The sequence below is a fragment of the Ranitomeya imitator genome, chromosome 4 (genome assembly GCF_032444005.1).
Source record: "Ranitomeya imitator isolate aRanImi1 chromosome 4, aRanImi1.pri, whole genome shotgun sequence".
In the NCBI taxonomy this organism is placed as follows: domain Eukaryota; kingdom Metazoa; phylum Chordata; class Amphibia; order Anura; family Dendrobatidae; genus Ranitomeya; species Ranitomeya imitator.
Window position 1 is genome coordinate 4,548,231 of NC_091285.1, and position 20,148 is coordinate 4,568,378.

Here is a 20,148-nt window from a genome sequence, read left to right on the forward strand (position 1 = left end):
GAGAGGGAGGCCGGGGAGGAGGAGGAGAGGGAGGCCGGGGAGGAGGAGGAGAGGGAGGCCGGGGAGGAGGAGGAGGAGGAGAGGGAGGCCGGGGAGGAGGAGGAGGAGAGGGAGGCCGGGGAGGAGGAGGAGAGGGAGGCCGGGGAGGAGGAGGAGAGGGAGGCCGGGGAGGAGGAGGAGAGGGAGGCCGGGGAGGAGGAGGCCGGGGAGGAGGAGAGGGAGGCCGGGGAGGAGGAGGAGAGGGAGGCCGGGGAGGAGGAGGAGAGGGAGGCCGGGGAGGAGAGGGAGGCCGGGGAGGAGGAGGAGAGGGAGGCCGGGGAGGAGGAGGCCGGGGAGGAGGAGGAGAGGGAGGCCGGGGAGGAGGAGGAGAGGGAGGCCGGGGAGGAGGAGGAGAGGAGGCCGGGGAGGAGGAGGAGAGGGAGGCCGGGGAGGAGGAGGAGAGGGAGGCCGGGGAGGAGGAGGAGGAGGAGAGGGAGGCCGGGGAGGAGGAGGAGAGGGAGGCCGGGGAGGAGGAGAGGGAGGCCGGGGAGGAGGAGGAGAGGGAGGCCGGGGAGGAGGAGGAGAGGGAGGCCGGGGAGGAGGAGAGGGAGGCCGGGGAGGAGGAGGAGAGGGAGGCCGGGGAGAGGGAGGCCGGGGAGGAGGAGGAGAGGAGGCCGGGGAGGAGGAGAGGGAGGCCGGGGAGGAGGAGGAGAGGGAGGCCGGGGAGGAGGAGAGGGAGGCCGGGGAGGAGGAGGAGAGGGAGGCCGGGGAGAGGGAGGCCGGGGAGGAGGAGGAGAGGAGGCCGGGGAGGAGGAGGAGAGGGAGGCCGGGGAGGAGGAGGAGGAGAAGGAGGCCGGGGAGGAGGAGGAGAGGGAGGCCGGGGAGGAGGAGGAGAGGGAGGCCGGGGAGGAGGAGGAGAGGGAGGCCGGGGAGGAGGAGGAGAGGGAGGCCGGGGAGGAGGAGAGGAGGCCGGGGAGGAGGAGGAGAGGGAGGCCGGGGAGGAGGAGGAGAGGGAGGCCGGGGAGGAGGAGGAGAGGGAGGCCGGGGAGGAGGAGGAGAGGGAGGCCGGGGAGGAGGAGGAGAGGGAGGCCGGGGAGGAGGAGGAGGAGAGGGAGGCCGGGGAGGAGGAGGAGGAGAGGGAGGCCGGGGAGGAGGAGAGGGAGGCCGGGGAGGAGGAGGAGAGGGAGGCCGGGGAGGAGGAGAGGGAGGCCGGGGAGGAGGAGGAGAGGGAGGCCGGGGAGAGGGAGGCCGGGGAGGAGGAGGAGAGGAGGCCGGGGAGGAGGAGGAGAGGGAGGCCGGGGAGGAGGAGGAGAGGGAGGCCGGGGAGGAGGAGAGGGAGGCCGGGGAGGAGGAGAGGGAGGCCGGGGAGGAGGAGGAGAGGGAGGCCGGGGAGAGGGAGGCCGGGGAGGAGGAGGAGAGGAGGCCGGGGAGGAGGAGGAGAGGGAGGCCGGGGAGGAGGAGGAGAGGGAGGCCGGGGAGGAGGAGGAGGAGAGGGAGGCCGGGGAGGAGGAGGAGGAGAGGGAGGCCGGGGAGGAGGAGGAGGAGAGGGAGGCCGGGGAGGAGGAGGAGAGGGAGGCCGGGGAGGAGGAGGAGAGGGAGGCCGGGGAGGAGGAGAGGGAGGCCGGGGAGGAGGAGGAGAGGGAGGCCGGGGAGAGGGAGGCCGGGGAGGAGGAGAGGAGGCCGGGGAGGAGGAGGAGAGGGAGGCCGGGGAGGAGGAGAGGGAGGCCGGGGAGGAGGAGAGGGAGGCCGGGGAGGAGGAGAGGGAGGCCGGGGAGGAGGAGGAGAGGGAGGCCGGGGAGGAGGAGGAGGAGAGGGAGGCCGGGGAGGAGGAGGAGGAGAGGGAGGCCGGGGAGGAGGAGGAGAGGGAGGCCGGGGAGGAGGAGGAGGAGAGGGAGGCCGGGGAGGAGGAGGAGAGGGAGGCCGGGGAGGAGGAGGAGGAGAGGGAGGCCGGGGAGGAGGAGGAGAGGGAGGAGGAGGAGAGGGAGGCCGGGGAGGAGGAGAGGGAGGCCGGGGAGGAGGAGGAGAGGGAGGCCGGGGAGAGGGAGGCCGGGGAGGAGGAGGAGAGGAGGCCGGGGAGGAGGAGGAGAGGGAGGCCGGGGAGGAGGAGAGGGAGGCCGGGGAGGAGGAGGAGAGGGAGGCCGGGGAGGAGGAGAGGGAGGCCGGGGAGGAGGAGGAGAGGGAGGCCGGGGAGGAGGAGGAGAGGGAGGCCGGGGAGGAGGAGAGGGAGGCCGGGGAGGAGGAGGAGAGGGAGGCCGGGGAGAGGGAGGCCGGGGAGGAGAGGGAGGCCGGGGAGGAGGAGGAGGAGAGGGAGGCCGGGGAGGAGGAGGAGAGGGAGGCCGGGGAGGAGGAGGAGGAGAGGGAGGCCGGGGAGGAGGAGGAGGAGAGGGAGGCCGGGGAGGAGGAGGAGGAGAGGGAGGCCGGGGAGGAGGAGGAGGAGAGGGAGGCCGGGGAGGAGGAGGAGGAGAGGGAGGCCGGGGAGGAGGAGGAGGAGAGGGAGGCCGGGGAGGAGGAGGAGGAGAGGGAGGCCGGGGAGGAGGAGGAGGAGAGGGAGGAGGAGGAGAGGGAGGCCGGGGAGGAGGAGAGGGAGGCCGGGGAGGAGGAGAGGGAGGCCCCGGGGTGGAGGAGAAAGGCCCCGGGGAGAGAGGGGCGTGGAGGGTGTGCGGGGTCCTGGGGGTTCAGTAGATTATGGGGTCCAGTGATGCGGCTCTGGTCGGGGGCAGTGCTTTGCGGGGGTCTACCACTGACACTTGGGTGTTGGATCTGTAGTTGTCCTGGGATCTGATGCCGGTGGGGCGTCTGGTATTTGTGGTTCCCCGCTGTTAGGATGAGGTCAGTTCTGCTTCTGTAATGTTGGCTCCCTGGGGGTGGGGTTATTTCTGTGGAGGTGTGGCTTATAGGAGCTGGCTTAGACTCCGCCCCCTGTAATTTATGACTGCTTTGCTATTGGACGGTAGCCCCCATCTTCTGCTAGTGGTGATGGCGGCCGCGCAGTCACATGACCAGATCCATCTCTGGGAGCGTTGATCAGCGGCTGCTGCTCTGAGGGGCTCCGCTGTCATTATCGGGGTCTGCGCCCTCCTGCCCCTGATATTGTGAGTGTGGCTCGTGTTCTCAGGCGATGGCGCTGTGTCCTCGTATCTGCCGCCGTCAGGTCATGTGATGTTCCCCATCACTATTGGTGGCGGTGTCAGAGGTCGCCATGTGCCGCTGCTCCCGACCTCCTCTGCTCTCCGGCCGCTGTCCACATGGAGTACAGGCGGCTCAGGGTGTGGTCCTCTATATATGCGGCCGCGGGGGCCCTGGCTCAGGGTGTGGTCCTGTATATATGGGGCCGCGGGGGCCCTGGCTCAGTGTGTGGTCCTGTATATATGGGGCCGCGGGGGCCCTGGCTCAGGGTGTGGTCCTGTATATATGCGGCCGCGGGGGCCCTGGCTCAGGGTGTGGTCCTGTATATATGGGGCCGTGGGGGCCCTGGCTCAGGGTGTGGTCCTGTATATATGGGGCCGCGGGGGCCCTGGCTCAGGGTGCGGTCCTCTATATATGCGGCCGCGGGGGCCCTGGCTCAGGGTGCGGTCCTGTATATATGGGGCCGCGGGGGCCCTGGCTCAGGTTGTGGTCCTGTATATATGCGGCCGCGGGGGCCCTGGCTCAGGGTGTGGTCCTGTATATATGGGGCCGCGGGGGCCCTGGCTCAGGGTGTGGTCCTGTATATATGCGGCCGCGGGGGCCCTGGCTCAGGGTGTGGTCCTGTATATATGGGGCCGCGGGGGCCCTGGCTCAGGGTGTGGTCCTGTATATATGGGGCCGCGGGGGCCCTGGCTCAGGGTGTGGTCCTGTATATATGGGGCCGCGGGGGCCCTGGCTCAGGGTGTGGTCCTGTATATATGGGGCCGCGGGGGCCCTGGCTCAGGGTGTGGTCCTGTATATATGGGCCGTGGGGGCCCTGGCTCAGGGTGTGGTCCTGTATATATGCGGCCGCGGGGGCCCTGGCTCAGTGTGCGGCCCTGTATATATGGGGCCGCGGGGGCCCTGGCTCAGGGTGTGGTCCTGTATATATGGGGCCGCGGGGGCCCTAGCTCAGGGTGTGGTCCTGTATATATGGGGCTGCGGGGGCCCTAGCTCAGGGTGTGGTCCTGTATATATGGGGCCGCGGGGGCCCTAGCTCAGGGTGTGGTCCTGTATATATGGGGCCGCGGGGGCCCTGGCTCAGGGTGTGGTCCTGTATATATGGGGCCGTGGGGGCCCTGGCTCAGTGTGCGGCCCTGTATATATGGGGCCGCGGGGGCCCTGGCTCAGGGTGTGGTCCTGTATATATGGGGCCGCGGGGGCCCTGGCTCAGGGTGTGGTCCTGTATATATGGGGCCGCTGGGGCCCTGGCTCAGGGTGTGGTCCTGTATATATGGGGCCGCGGGGGCCCTGGCTCAGGGTGTGGTCCTGTATATATGGGGCTGCGGGGGCCCTGGCTCAGTGTGCGGCCCTGTATATATGGGGCCGCGGGGGCCCTGGCTCAGGGTGTGGTCCTGTATATATGGGGCTGCGGGGGCCCTGGCTCAGTGTGCGGCCCTGTATATATGGGGCCGCGGGGGCCCTGGCTCAGGGTGTGGTCCTGTATATATGGGGCCGCGGGGGCCCTAGCTCAGGGTGTGGTCCTGTATATATGGGTCCTGGATGGAGGCCGCGGGGGCCCTAGCTCAGGGTGTGGTCCTGTATATATGGGGCCGTGGGGGCCCTGGCTCAGGGTGTGGTCCTGTATATATGGGGCTGCGGGGGCCCTGGCTCAGTGTGCGGCCCTGTATATATGGGGCCGTGGGGGCTCTGGCTCAGGGTGTGGCCCTGTATATATGGGGCCGCGGGGGCCCTGGCTCAGGGTGTGGTCCTGTATATATGGGGCTGCGGGGGCCCTGGCTCAGTGTGCGGCCCTGTATATATGGGGCCGCGGGGGCCCTGGCTCAGGGTGTGGTCCTGTATATATGGGTCCTGGATGGAGGCCGCGGGGGCCCTAGCTCAGGGTGTGGTCCTGTATATATGGGTCCTGGATGGAGGCCGCGGGGGCCCTAGCTCAGGGTGTGGTCCTGTATATATGGGGCCGTGGGGGCCCTGGCTCAGGGTGTGGTCCTGTATATATGGGGCTGCGGGGGCCCTGGCTCAGTGTGCGGCCCTGTATATATGGGGCCGCGGGGGCCCTGGCTCAGGGTGTGGTCCTGTATATATGGGGCCGCGGGGGCCCTAGCTCAGGGTGTGGTCCTGTATATATGGGTCCTGGATGGAGGCCGCGGGGGCCCTGGCTCAGGGTGTGGCCCTGTATATATGGGGCCGCGGGGGCCCTGGCTCAGGGTGTGGTCCTGTATATATGGGGCCGCGGGGGCCCTGGCTCAGGGTGTGGTCCTGTATATATGGGGCCGTGGGGGCCCTGGCTCAGGGTGTGGTCCTGTATATATGGGTCCTGGATGGAGGCCGCGGGGGTCCTGGCTCAGGGTGTGGTCCTGTATATATGGGGCCGCGGGGGCCTTGGCTCAGGGTGTGGTCCTGTATATATGGGGCCGCGGGGGCCCTGGCTCAGGGTGTGGTCCTGTATATATGGGGCCGCGGGGGGCCCTAGCTCAGGGTGTAGTCCTGTATATATGGGGCCGCGGGGGCCCTAGCTCAGGTGTGGTCCTGTATATATGGGGCCGCGGGGGTCCTGGCTCAGGGTGTGGTCCTGTATATATGGGGCTGCGGGGGCCCTAGCTCAGGGTGTGGTCCTGTATATATGGGGCCGCGGGGGCCCTAGCTCAGGTGTGGTCCTGTATATATGGGGCCGCGGGGGTCCTGGCTCAGGGTGTGGTCCTGTATATATGGGGCTGCGGGGGCCCTAGCTCAGGGTGTGGTCCTGTATATATGGGGCCGCGGGGGCCCTGGCTCAGGGTGTGGTCCTGTATATATGGGGCCGCGGGGGCCCTGGCTCAGGGTGTGGTCCTGTATATATGGGGCCGCGGGGGCCCTGGCTCAGGGTGTGGTCCTGTATATATGGGGCCGCGGGGGCCCTGGCTCAGGGTGTGGTCCTGTATATATGGGGCCGCGGGGGCCCTGGCTCAGGGTGTGGTCCTGTATATATGGGGCCGCGGGGGCCCTGGCTCAGGGTGTGGTCCTGTATATATGGGGCCGCGGGGGCCCTGGCTCAGGGTGTGGTCCTGTATATATGGGGCCGCGGGGGCCCTGGCTCAGGGTGTGGTCCTGTATATATGGGGCCGCGGGGGCCCTGGCTCAGGGTGTGGTCCTGTATATATGGGGCCGCGGGGGCCCTGGCTCAGGGTGTGGTCCTGTATATATGGGGCCGCGGGGGCCCTGGCTCAGGGTGTGGTCCTGTATATATGGGGCCGCGGGGGCCCTGGCTCAGGGTGTGGTCCTGTATATATGGGGCCGCGGGGGCCCTGGCTCAGGGTGTGGTCCTGTATATATGGGGCCGCGGGGGCCCTGGCTCAGGGTGTGGTCCTGTATATATGGGGCCGCGGGGGCCCTGGCTCAGGGTGTGGTCCTGTATATATGGGGCCGCGGGGGCCCTGGCTCAGGGTGTGGTCCTGTATATATGGGGCCGCGGGGGCCCTGGCTCAGGGTGTGGTCCTGTATATATGGGGCCGCGGGGGCCCTGGCTCAGGGTGTGGTCCTGTATATATGGGGCCGCGGGGGCCCTGGCTCAGGGTGTGGTCCTGTATATATGGGGCCGCGGGGGCCCTGGCTCAGGGTGTGGTCCTGTATATATGGGGCCGCGGGGGCCCTGGCTCAGGGTGTGGTCCTGTATATATGGGGCCGCGGGGGCCCTGGCTCAGGGTGTGGTCCTGTATATATGGGTCCTGGATGGAGGCCGCGGGGGCCCTGGCTCAGGGTGTGGCCGTGCATATATGGGGCCGCGGGCCGACGCACGTTGTGAAATAACTGCACGACGTGGGCAGCGGTTGCAGTTTTTCAACGTATCCGCTACCCATTCTGCAGTCCGGGGAGGAGGGGGGGACTTTCGGCTGCGCATGCGTGGTCGATAATGGCGGACACGTCGCACAAAAAAATGTTACATTGAACTCTTTTTGTGCGTTGCGTGCACCAAAACGACGGATCCGTCGCACGATGGATGCGCCGTGTGCCTATCTGTCGCAATCCGTCGCTAATACAAGTGTATGGGTAAAAAACGCTTCCTCCGGGCACATTTGCAGGATCCATTTTTTGCCCATAACGACGGATTGCGACGGAGGACAAAAGACGGAAGTGTGAAAGTAGCCTTAGATGTGGGACGCTGTGAGCCCCCTTGGTCGTCGGCGCTGTGAGCCCCCTTGGTCGTCGGCGCTGTGAGCCCCCTTGGTCGTCGGCGCTGTGAGCCCCCTTGGTCGTCGGCGCTGTGAGCCCCCTTGGTCGTCGGCGCTGTGAGCCCCCTTGGTCGTCGTCGGCGCTGTGAGGCCCCTTGGTCGTCGTCGGCGCTGTGAGCCCCCTTGGTCGTCGTCGGCGCTGTGAGCCCCCTTGGTCGTCGTCGGCGCTGTGAGGCCCCTTGGTCGTCGTCGGCGCTGTGAGCCCCCTTGGTCGTCGTCGGCGCTGTGAGCCCCCTTGGTCGTCGTCGGCGCTGTGAGTCCCCTTGGTCGTCGTCGGCGCTGTGAGCCCCCTTGGTCGTCGCCGGCGCTGTGAGCCCCCTTGGTCGTCGTCGTTGGCGGCGCTGTGAGCCCCCTTGGTCGTCGTCGGCGCTGTGAGCCCCCTTGGTCGTCGTCGGCGCTGTGAGCCCCCTTGGTCGTCGCCGGCGCTGTGAGCCCCCTTGGTCGTCGTCGTTGGCGGCGCTGTGAGCCCCCTTGGTCGTCGTCGGCGCTGTGAGCCCCCTTGGTCGTTGCCGGCGCTGTGAGTCCCCTTGGGCGGTGGACATGCTAGCGGAGCCTGTTTGGCTCCCACGGTAAATGTTGCGCTGGCACAGGGTCTGGGTGAGGGATAGTGGGCTTGTGTTGTCTGGTGCCCCCCGGTGTCCTGGCTGACATTACAGCCCCCTACCCTCATGTCCAGGGGTCCGGTGCAGTCATCAGATTCTTATGACACAAGGGGAGTTTTGCTTACTATAATGAATTGGAATCTGACGGCCCACCATGCGACATTCCCAAAATACCAAGGAATCCCTACTCTGAGCATCACACCCGCAGCTCAGCCTGCTCAATACAAGCTATTGTTCACTGCTATCAGCCGTTGCATGCTGCCTGTGCTGCTCATCAATGTGGAAGAGACGTGAAGGGTAGAAACCTCCCCTCCCCATATCTGCCGTGCCGAGACCCCCTGATATCAGCCCCTCTCATAACCAGTACAGGATCGGTGTCTTGTTACTATGTGATTGGTTGTTATGTCACAGGTCTGCCACCTAACAAATCTCCTTCCAAAACAATTTCCGGGAACAAGGCTGCTAGGTGTCATCAGTCTGAGCGAAAAGTGCCGACTCTAAGCTTTAATCTGAGGGGTTTTCATCCTAATTGGGGGAGAGGTTCAGGAATCCCGGCTCTGTAATGTGGACAATTATCTCAGAAGCTCTGTAATGGCTATCACAGGCTTATCTCTCATTAATCACTCATCAATAAAGCAGGTAAGAGGTCTGGAGCTGATTCCGGGTGCGGCATTTGCATTTGGAAGCTGTTGCTGTGAACCCACAACATGCGCATATAATAGCTCTGAATGGAAGAGAAACCAACTCTCATTGGGCTGAAAAGAAGAAGAACTCTATCAGAGAGAGCAGAAATGTCAGGAGCGGCCTAATCAACAGTTTGATACAAGAAAAGAGCTCTCAGATGAGCTGGGAACTCCGAAACGCCTGGACGTCCACGGAAGGCAACAGTGGTCAATGATTGCAGACTCCATCCCATGGTGAAGAAAATCCCTTTCACAACATCCCCCTTCAAAAGAAGACCACTCTACAGAAAGTCGGTGTCTCAGCATCGAAGTCCACCATAAAGAGATGACTTCATTAGAGCAAATACCGAGGGGTCTCCACAACCACTAATCAGACAAAAAATAGGGCAGTTTAGACTTTGCCAGAAAACATCTAAAGAAGCCGCTCCGTTCTGGAAAAGCAAAACTGAGGTCAACCTGCACCAGAATGATGGGAAGAAGAAAGTCTGGAGAAGGCTCCTGATCCTCGGCACATCCTCTGTAACACATGGTGGAAGCGGTGTGATGGCTCATGGCCTCCAGAATATAGGCACCTAGTGTTACAAAACCTCACACCAGAGGAGACCAGTGATGGTAACGGCTATGGCCTCCAGACTTCAGGCTGTCATTGCTGCAAAGCCTCACACCAGAAGAGACCAGTGATGGTAACAGCTATGGCCTCCAGAATATAGGCCCCTAGTGTTACAAAACCTCACACCAGAGGAGACCAGTGATGGTGACGTCCATGGCCTCCAGACTTCAGGCCCCTAGTGTTACAAAGCCTCGCACCAGAGGAGACAAGTGATGGTAACGGCTATGGCCTCCAGACTTCAGGCTGTCATTGCTTCAAAGCCTCACACCAGAGGAGACCAGTGATGGTAACAGCTATGGCCTCCAGAATATAGGCCCCTAGTGTTACAAAACCTCACACCAGAGGAGACCAGTGATGGTGACGTCCATGGCCTCCAGACTTCAGGCCCCTAGTGTTACAAAGCCTCGCACCAGAGGAGACAAGTGATGGTAACGGCTATGGCCTCCAGACTTCAGGCTGTCATTGCTTCAAAGCCTCACACCAGAGGAGACCAGTGATGGTAACAGCTATGGCCTCCAGACTTCAGGCACCTAGTGTTACAAAACCTCGCACCAGAGGAGACCAGTGATGGTAACCTCCTTGGCCTCCAGACTTCAGGCCCCTAGTGTTACAAAGCCTCACACCAGAGGAGACCAGTGATGGTAACAGCTATGGCCTCCAGACTTCAGGCACCTAGTGTTACAAAACCTCGCACCAGAGGAGACCAGTGATGGTAACCTCCTTGGCCTCCAGACTTCAGGCCCCTAGTGTTACAAAGCCTCACACCAGAGGAGACCAGTGATGGTAACAGCTATGGTCTCCAGACTTCAGGCTGTCATTGCTGCAAAGCCTCACACCAGAAGAGACCAGTGATGGCAACAGTTATGGCCTCCAGAATATAGGCCCCTAGTGTTACAAAGCCTCACACCAGAGGAGACCAGTGATGGTAACAGCTATGGCCTCCAGAATATTGGCACCTAGTGTTACAAAACCTCACACCAGAGGAGACCAGCGATGGTGACGGCCATGGCCTCCAGACTTCAAGCTCTTAGTGTTACAAAGCCTCGCACAAGACGGGACCAGTGATGATGTCCATGGCTTCCAGACTTCAGGCCGTCATTGCTGCAAAGGATTCTACACAAAGGGTTAAACATGGACATTTTATTTATGGGAAAGTAACATAGTAACATAGTTAGTAAGGCCGAAAAAAAGACATTTGTCCATCCAGTTCAGCCTATATTCCATCATAATAAATCCCCAGATCTACGTCCTTCTACAGAACCTAATAATTGTATGATACAATATTGTTCTGCTCCAGGAAGACATCCAGGCCTCTCTTGAACCCCTCGACTGAGTTCGCCATCACCACCTCCTCAGGCAAGCAATTCCAGATTCTGACTGCCCTAACAGTAAAGAATCCTCTTCTATGTTGGTGGAAAAACCTTCTCTCCTCCAGACGCAAAGAATGCCCCCTTGTGCCCGTCATCTTCCTTGGTATAAACAGATCCTCAGCGAGATATTTGTATTGTCCCCTTATATACTTATACATGGTTATTAGATCGCCCCTCATTCGTCTTTTTTCTAGACTAAATAATCCTAATTTCGCTAATCTATCTGGGTATTGTAGTTCTCCCATCCCCTTTATTAATTTTGTTGCCCTCCTTTGTACTCTCTCTAGTTCCATTATATCCTTCCTGAGCATCGGTGCCCAAAACTGGACACAGTACTCCATGTGCGGTCTAACTAGGGATTTGTACAGAGGCAGTATAATGCTCTCATCATGTGTATCCAGACCTCTTTTAATGCACCCCATGATCCTGTTTGCCTTGGCAGCTGCTGCCTGGCACTGGCTGCTCCAGGTAAGTTTATCATTAACTAGGATCCCCAAGTCCTTCTCCCTGTCAGATTTACCCAGTGGTTTCCCGTTCAGTGTGTAATGGTGACATTGATTCCTTCTTCCCATGTGTATAACCTTACATTTATCATTGTTAAACCTCATCTGCCACCTTTCAGCCCAAGTTTCCAACTTATCCAGATCCATCTGTAGCAGAATACTATCTTCTCTTGTATTAACTGCTTTACATAGTTTTGTATCATCTGCAAATATCGATATTTTACTGTGTAAACCTTCTACCAGATCATTAATGAATATGTTGAAGAGAACAGGTCCCAATACTGACCCCTGCGGTACCCCACTGGTCACAGCGACCCAGTTAGAGACTATACCATTTATAACCACCCTCTGCTTTCTATCACTAAGCCAGTTACTAACCCATTTACACACATTTTCCCCCAGACCAAGCATTCTCATTTTGTGTACCAACCTCTCGTGCGGCACGGTATCAAACGCTTTGGAAAAATCGAGATCTACCACGTCCAATGACTCACCGTGGTCCAGCCTATAGCTTACCTCTTCATAAAAACTGATTAGATTGGTTTGACAGGAGCGATTTCTCATAAACCCATGCTGATATGGAGTTAAACAGTTATTCTCATTGAGATAATCCAGAATAACATCCCTCAGAAACCCTTCAAATATTTTACCAACAATAGAGGTTAGACTTACTGGCCTATAATTTCCAGGTTCACTTTTAGAGCCCTTTTTGAATATTGGCACCACATTTGCTATGCGCCAGTCCTGCGGAACAGACCCTGTCGCTATAGAGTCACTAAAAATAAGAAATAATGGTTTATCTATTACATTACTTAGTTCTCTTAGTACTCGTGGGTGTATGCCATCCGGACCCGGAGATTTATCTCCGAAGTGAATTTGTCCAATTACTTCTGAGCCCTGAAATAGAGATTTTGTAGGAAAATGACTGAAATTCCTAAACATTTCACATGAGTTTTCTGTACAACCCCTTTTAATTAACCCTGTAAGTCTCCACGTCCGTCACATCTCAGTTGTTTTATGTTATATCCAAAATAGCAGAATAGCGTCCTGCAGAGCTGAAATCACGAGGATTTGTCACCGGCCAAAGATTTGTAGACCTGACTGTATATACAGAAACACAAATACACCACTGCTGGAGAAACCATAAACCTCCGGGTAGCATTACCACAATATTTATTAGAACATATCAAAATATCACAGAACATGTGTGTAAGGTCTTATAAAGAACATGAAGGAGGGCTGACGTGAATAGGATCACCCACGAGAAAGATGGCCGTTCTGTACAATTCAGGAGGAGAAATATTAATCAGTACGATATGCAGAGTATGGAAATAGTTCAGATTCCAATGCATCGTCAAGAAGTAGCTGCTTACCCATGGTGTGTGATAGACCCTCCACACTGCCCTGACGCGCGTTTCGCCTTATTGCTTTCTCAAGTGGAGGTTCTGCCTTGTATTTTCCTGCCATCCAGAAGTCTCAGTCCAAATTAGGTGTCAGCCGTAAACATGTTGAGAAAATGGGGTCACCCATGCAAAAGAAGGGACCACCCTGGAAAGTTCGAGCATGAGGCCACGATCAGTCTGTACATGTGCACTAAAAGCAAGAAAAACATACAGAAAAACCTCAAACTGCAAGGAACCAATACAAAAAGAAGCCGAACATCGGAGAGACAATAAGTACTGAGAAGTCCATAATAAAAATGGACAAAGCTGCGTTTCTCATTCAGGCCTATTGAAGACATCATGTTCAGTATCAAAATCATTTGCTTTTTCGTTGGGCAAAATACAAGAAAACTGGTACCACAATGGGCCTTATCTACACCCCTTACTTTAAGATCTCGAGGATCACAATCATGGTAGACCTGATGTTTTCGCTAGTGTTATTACTATGGATAGGTCAGATACTTTTTTAGTCGCCATGATGTCCCTGACGTGTTTGCAAGTCCAAATTTTTGACTCGGGCAGCACTAGTCCAATGTAGAATTTTGCGCATGGACAAGTGGCGTAATTCTCCACATTTGTAGAGTTATTGATCTGATAGTTTGGATCCAGCAGATGATGAAAATGGTACACGCTGCATAATGGCTTCTTACCAAAAGGTCTTAGAGATTCCTGCTTCTTTGTGGTGTTATTCTGGAGACCCTGGGCAGAGGGGCCACCCATACATCATCAGCTTGTAATACTGGCCAATGTGTCACCGTTATTTTACGTGTCCTGCTCCAGTGACAATTAGATGCGGATATGAAGCCGGTCTCATGACCGATACGTGTCGCCTTCTTGGAATCTATCAGATCATCCCTTGTCCTCTCCGGCAGCCATTTTTGATGCTTGTGCTGCTGAATCCTCTTGTTTTGAATCGAATAGGATATTGAATTGTTGTTCGAACCTTTCGTTAATGGAGCAAATTCGTCTGGCTTTCTGGAACTCTCCGGTCGGGGTGGCCTTGATGAGTGGATCATGTGTGCTTATGAGGCGTGTAGCAGAGTTCACTGCTGTCACTTTTTACAATATAAATCAGTTTGCATCAATCCGTCATCCTTGACACACAGTTGTATATCCAAGATGTCCATTTTCGATTTATGCCACTTACAAGTGAGTTTAAGGTAGAAGGAATTGCAATTAAGGGCCTGCATGAATTGGAGTAACTCCATTTCAATGCCCTGCCAGATTAATAAAACATTCAGTATAGCAATGCCAACATTGCACCAGGTCTGAGACGTTCACACTGTCACCATGCAAAATCTCTCTCTCTCCCAGAAACATTTTGCATATGACAGCGCACATGCCGTGCCCATGGCGGTGCCTCGTTTCTGTATGTAGAATCTATCCTTGAAAACAAGTTGTTTAATATAAATTCACACCAATGTCCATCCCATATGGTCACCTCCAAGAAGAATCGAACTACCCTGAAGCCCTGACTGTATATACGGTGTTACATATGAGGTTTTTGCACTGATGTCTCTACGTTGTGCCGTCTGTTGTCGCACCGGACTCCTGTGTTCTCCCCCCAGTATCAGTCACTTTACTGGTCGCCGCCTTCATCAGATCTGTCTGAGATGTATCACATCGAGGCCGGATCCAGGAAGTTAATACCGCTGCTTTGGAGACGTCTCCCGGATGCTTGATATGTAAAGAGACACAATGTATCCACCGCTCATACAGTCTCATGCCTCATTCCTGATAATTGTATAATGTGGACGATGGGCCCAGTAACGCTTCGTCACTGTGTATGAAGTCATTTACAGGACAGAGAATTCTCGCACGACTTTCTATAATTGCGCAGTGTGAGTGAGACTGATCTCTCGTTCCTCGATGAGACGAGAAGAAGAGCAGAAACTCCCGTCCTGTGTGGTCCGATCCCGTCCAGAGACACAGAATCGCTGTGCCATGCGCGGGGGCTGGGGTTTCTCCGCTGTGTGGGGGCTGGTCTCATTGCCATATGCGGGGCCCGGGGTTTCTCTGTGTGGGGGCTGGTGTCGCTGGCATGCGTGGGGGCCGGGCTTTCTCTGCTGTGTGGGGATTGATGTCGCTGCCATGTGTGGGGCCCGGGGTTTCTCTGCTGTGTGGAGGCTGATGTTGGTGCCATGCGCGGGGGCCGGGGTTTCTCTGCTGTGTGGGGGCTGGTCTCATGGCCATATGCGGGGCCCGGGGTTTCTCTGTGTGGGGGCTGGTGTCGCTGCCATGCGTGGGGGCCGGGGTTTCTCCTCTGTGTGGGGATTGATGTTGCTGCCATGCGTGGGGGCCGGGGTTTCTCCTCTGTGTGGGGATTGATGTTGCTGCCATGCGTGGGGGCCGGGGTTTCTCTGCTGTGTGGGGGCTGATGTCGCTGCCATGTGTGGGGCCCGGGGTTTCTCTGCTGTGTGGAGGCTGATGTTGGTGCCATGCGCGGGGGCCGGGGTTTCTCTGCTGTGTGGGGGCTGGTCTCATGGCCATATGCGGGGCCCGGGGTTTCTCTGTGTGGGGGCTGGTGTCGCTGCCATGCGTGGGGGCCGGGGTTTCTCTGCTGTGTGGAGGCTGATGTTGGTGCCATGCGCGGGGGCTGGGGTTTCTCTGCTGTGTGGGGGCTGGTCTCATTGCCATACGCGGGGCCCGGGGTTTCTCCGCTGTGTGGGGGCTGGTCTCATTGCCATACGCGGGGCCCGGGGTTTCTCCTCTGTGTGGGGGCTGGTCTCATTGCCATACGCGGGGCCCGGGGTTTCTCCTCTATGTGGGGGCTGGTCTCATTGCCATACGCGGGGGCCGGGGTTTCTCCTCTGTGTGGGGGCTGGTCTCATTGCCATACGCGGGGCCCGGGGTTTCTCCTCTGTGTGGGGGCTGGTCTCATTGCCATACGCGGGGCCCGGGGTTTCTCCTCTATGTGGGGGCTGGTCTCATTGCCATACGCGGGGCCCGGGGTTTCTCCTCTGTGTGGGGGCTGGTCTCATTGCCATACGTGGGGGCCGGGGTTTCTCCTCTGTGTGGGGATTGATGTTGCTGCCATGCGCGCGGCCCGGGGTTTCTCTGCTGTGTGGGGGCTGGTGTTGGTGCCATGCCCGGGGGCCGGGGTTTCTCCTCTGTTTGGGGGCTGATGTCGATGCCATGTGTGGGGCCCGGGGTTTCTCCTCTGTGTGGGGGCTGGTGTCGCTGCCATGCGCAGGGGCCGGGGTCTCTGCGGTGTTTGGGTCCTGCCCATTATATTGCCCATGGTTCTGTCGTGCTGCCCTCTCCGGTGCGGTTCTCATTACTTCCTTGTGGAATGAATTTCTAGCACCTTCAGGACTCTGTCCCTGGTCGTCCATCACTCGGCAGCACGCTGCGCCGCTCCTCACAAGACCATCCTCGATTCTCATTAGTTATGTGATATGTGATATATTTCTGCTGTGATGAAGGGCGCTTTGGACGTGGGGAGCGCGTCATCGGTGTCTGTGCTCCTCGTCAAGAGGTTTTTAACCTTAAGTGCAACCGACCTCTGTTTTATGGGGGTACCCGCCTCATACCCTCTCCATTTTATCGGAGTACCCACCCCATACACTCTCCTTTTTATCGGGTACCCGCCTCATACACTCTCCTTTTTATCCGGGTGCCCGCCTCATACACTCTCCTTTTTATTGGGGTGCCCCCCTCATACACTCTCCTTTTTATTGGGGTGCCCCCCTCATACACTCTCTCTCCTTTTTATCAGCGTACCCGCCTCATACACTCTCTCTCCTTTTTATCGGGTACCCGCCTCATACTCTCCTTTTTATCGGGTACCCGCCTCATACTCTCTTTATCGGGGTGCCCGCCTCATACACTCTCCTTTTTATCCGGGTGCCCGCCTCATACACTCTCCTTTTTATTGGGGTGCCCCCCTCATACACTCTCTCTCCTTTTTATCGGCGTACCCGCCTCATACACTCTCTCTCCTTTTTATCGGGTACCCGCCTCATACTCTCCTTTTTATCGGGGTGCCCGCCTCATACACTCTCCTTTTTATCCGGGTGCCCCCCTCATACACTCTCCTTTTTATTGGGGTGCCCCCCTCATACACTCTCTCTCCTTTTTATCGGCGTACCCGCCTCATACACTCTCCTTTTTTATCGGGGTGCCCGCCTCATACACTCTCCTTTTTATCAAGGTGCCCGCCTCATACACTCTCTCCTTTTTATCAAGGTGCCCGCCTCATACTCTCTCCTTTTTATCGGGGTGCCCGCCTCATACACTCTCCTTTTTATCAAGGTGCCCGCCTCATACACTCTCTCCTTTTTTATCTGGGTGCCCGCCTCATACACTCTCCTTTTTATCAAGGTGCCCACCTCATACACTCTCTCTCCTTTTTATCGGCGTACCCGCCTCATACACTCTCCTTTTTTATCTGGGTGCCCGCCTCATACACTCTCCTTTTTATCAAGGTGCCCGCCTCATACACTCTCTCCTTTTTATCAAGGTGCCCGCCTCATACTCTCTCCTTTTTATCGGGGTGCCCGCCTCATACACTCTCCTTTTTATCTGGGTGCCCGCCCCCTACACTCTCCTTTTTATCGGGGTACCCCCCTCATACACTCTCTCCTTTTTATCGGGGTGCCCGCCTCATACACTCTCCTTTTTATCTGGGTGCCCGCCCCCTACACTCTCCTTTTTATCGGGGTACCCCCCTCATACACTCTCTCCTTTTTATCGGGGTGCCCGCCTCATACACTCTCTCCTTTTTATCGGGGTGCCCGCCTCATACTCTCCTTTTTATCGGGGTGCCCGCCTCATACACTCTCCTTTTTATCTGGGTGCCCGCCCCCTACACTCTCCTTTTTATCGGGGTGCCCCCCTCATACTCTCCTTTTTATCGGGGTGCCCGCCTCATACACTCTCCTTTTTATCTGGGTGCCCGCCCCCTACACTCTCCTTTTTATCGGGGTACCCCCCTCATACACTCTCTCCTTTTTATCGGGGTGCCCGCCTCACACCTTCTGTTTTGCTCTTTCAGGTCTTTACAGACGGGATTACCAATAAGCTGATTGGCTGCTATGTCGGAGACACTATGGAGGACGTGGTCCTGGTGCGAATCTACGGAAATAAGACCGAGCTGTTAGTGGACCGCGACGAAGAAGTGAAGAGTTTCCGGGTTCTGCAGGCGCACGGCTGCGCCCCCAAACTGTACTGTACCTTTAACAACGGCCTGTGCTACGAGTTCATGCAGGGAGCGGCTCTGGATCCGGAGCACGTCTGCAACCCGAAGATCTGCAGGTACCAAATCACAGCCGCGAACTGTATGGGCCGCCGCTGCGGGGTCTCTGGTATACAGGACTGTATGAGCGGCTGCTGCGGGGTCTCTGGTATACAGGACTGTATGAGCGGCTGCTGCGGGGTCTCTGGTATACAGGACTGTATGAGCGGCTGCTGCGGGGTCTCTGGTATACAGGACTGTATGAGCGGCTGCTGCGGGGTCTCTGGTATACAGGGCTGTATGAGCGGCTGCGGGGTCCCTGGTATACAGGACTGTATGAGCGGCTGTGGGGTCTCTGGTATACAGGGCTGTATGGGCCGATGCTGCGGGGTCTCTGGTATACAGGACTGTATGAGCGGCTGCTGCGGGGTCTCTGGTATACAGGACTGTATGAGCGGCTGCTGCGGGGTCTCTGGTATACAGGGCTGTATGGGCCGCCGCTGCGGGGTCTCTGGTATTCAGGGCTGTATGAGCGGCTGCTGCGGGGTCTCTGGTATACAGGACTGTATGAGCGGCTGCTGCGGGGTCTCTGGTATACAGGGCTGTATGGGCCGATGCTGCGGGGTCTCTGGTATACAGGGCTGTATGAGCGGCTGCTGCGGGGTCTCTGGTATACAGGGCTGTATGGGCCGATGCTGCGGGGTCTCTGGTATACAGGACTGTATGAGCGGCTGCTGCGGGGTCTCTGGTATACAGGGCTGTATGGGCCGCCGCTGCGGGGTCTCTGGTATACAGGGCTGTATGAGCGGCTGCTGCGGGGTCTCTGGTATACAGGGCTGTATGAGCGGCTGCTGCGGGGTCTCTGGTATACAGGACTGTATGAGCGGCTGCTGCGGGGTCTCTGGTATACAGGACTGTATGAGCGGCTGCTGCAGGGTCTCTGGTATACAGGACTGTATGAGCGGCTGCTGCGGGGTCTCTGGTATACAGGGCTGTATGAGCGGCTGCTGCGGGGTCTCTGGTATACAGGGCTGTATGAGCGGCTGCTGCGGGGTCTCTGGTATACAGGGCTGTATGAGCGGCTGCTGCGGGGTCTCTGGTATACAGGGCTGTATGAGCGGCTGCTGCGGGGTCTCTGGTATACAGGACTGTATGAGCGGCTGCTGCGGGGTCTCTGGTATACAGGGCTGTATGAGCGGCTGCTGCGGGGTCTCTGGTATACAGGACTGTATGAGCGGCTGCTGCGGGGTCTCTGGTATACAGGACTGTATGAGCGGCTGCTGCGGGGTCTCTGGTATACAGGGCTGTATGAGCGGCTGCTGCGGGGTCTCTGGTATACAGGGCTGTATGAGCGGCTGCGGGGTCCCTGGTATACAGGACTGTATGAGCGGCTGTGGGGTCTCTGGTATACAGGGCTGTATGGGCCGATGCTGCGGGGTCTCTGGTATACAGGGCTGTATGAGCGGCTGTGGGGTCTCTGGTATACAGGGCTGTATGAGCGGCTGCTGCGGGGTCTCTGGTATACAGGGCTGTATGAGCGGCTGCTGCGGGGTCTCTGGTATACAGGGCTGTATGAGCGGCTGCTGCGGGGTCTCTGGTATACAGGACTGTATGAGCGGCTGCTGCGGGGTCTCTGGTATACAGGACTGTATGAGCGGCTGCTGCGGGGTCTCTGGTATACAGGACTGTATGAGCGGCTGCTGCGGGGTCTCTGGTATACAGGACTGTATGAGCGGCTGCTGCGGGGTCTCTGGTATACAGGGCTGTATGAGCGGCTGCTGCGGGGTCTCTGGTATACAGGGCTGTATGAGCGGCTGCTGCGGGGTCTCTGGTATACAGGGCTGTATGAGCGGCTGCTGCGGGGTCTCTGGTATACAGGACTGTATGAGCGGCTGCTGCGGGGTCTCTGGTATACAGGGCTGTATGAGCGGCTGCTGCGGGGTCTCTGGTATACAGGACTGTATGAGCGGCTGCGGGGTCCCTGGTATACAGGACTGTATGAGCGGCTGTGGGGTCTCTGGTATACAGGGCTGTATGGGCCGATGCTGCGGGGTCTCTGGTATACAGGGCTGTATGAGCGGCTGTGGGGTCTCTGGTATACAGGGCTGTATGAGCGGCTGCTGCGGGGTCTCTGGTATACAGGGCTGTATGAGCGGCTGCTGCGGGGTCTCTGGTATACAGGGCTGTATGAGCGGCTGCTGCGGGGTCTCTGGTATACAGGACTGTATGAGCGGCTGCTGCGGGGTCTCTGGTATACAGGGCTGTATGAGCGGCTGCTGCGGGGTCTCTGGTATACAGGACTGTATGAGCGGCTGCTGCGGGGTCTCTGGTATACAGGACTGTATGAGCGGCTGCTGCGGGGTCTCTGGTATACAGGGCTGTATGAGCGGCTGCTGCGGGGTCTCTGGTATACAGGGCTGTATGAGCGGCTGCGGGGTCCCTGGTATAC

General features: G+C 58.3%; 1 protein-coding gene and 2 pseudogenes across 2 annotated transcripts in view; 1 reads left to right on the forward strand and 2 right to left on the reverse strand.

Annotated features, from left to right (window-relative positions):
* The window catches only part of ETNK1 (ethanolamine kinase 1), a 60,107-nt gene that overhangs the window by 20,015 nt on the left and 19,944 nt on the right, over positions 1–20,148 (forward strand). For both annotated transcript variants that reach the window (XM_069762807.1, XM_069762806.1), the window contains exon 2: positions 17,520–17,779. In XM_069762807.1, the coding sequence (XP_069618908.1) occupies positions 17,574–17,779 (206 nt within the window). In that variant the 5' untranslated portion in view covers positions 17,520–17,573. The remainder of the gene's footprint in view (positions 1–17,519; positions 17,780–20,148) is intronic.
* Positions 23–770, reverse strand: LOC138674952 (uncharacterized; annotated as a pseudogene).
* LOC138674951 (uncharacterized) lies at positions 1,114–2,345 on the reverse strand (annotated as a pseudogene).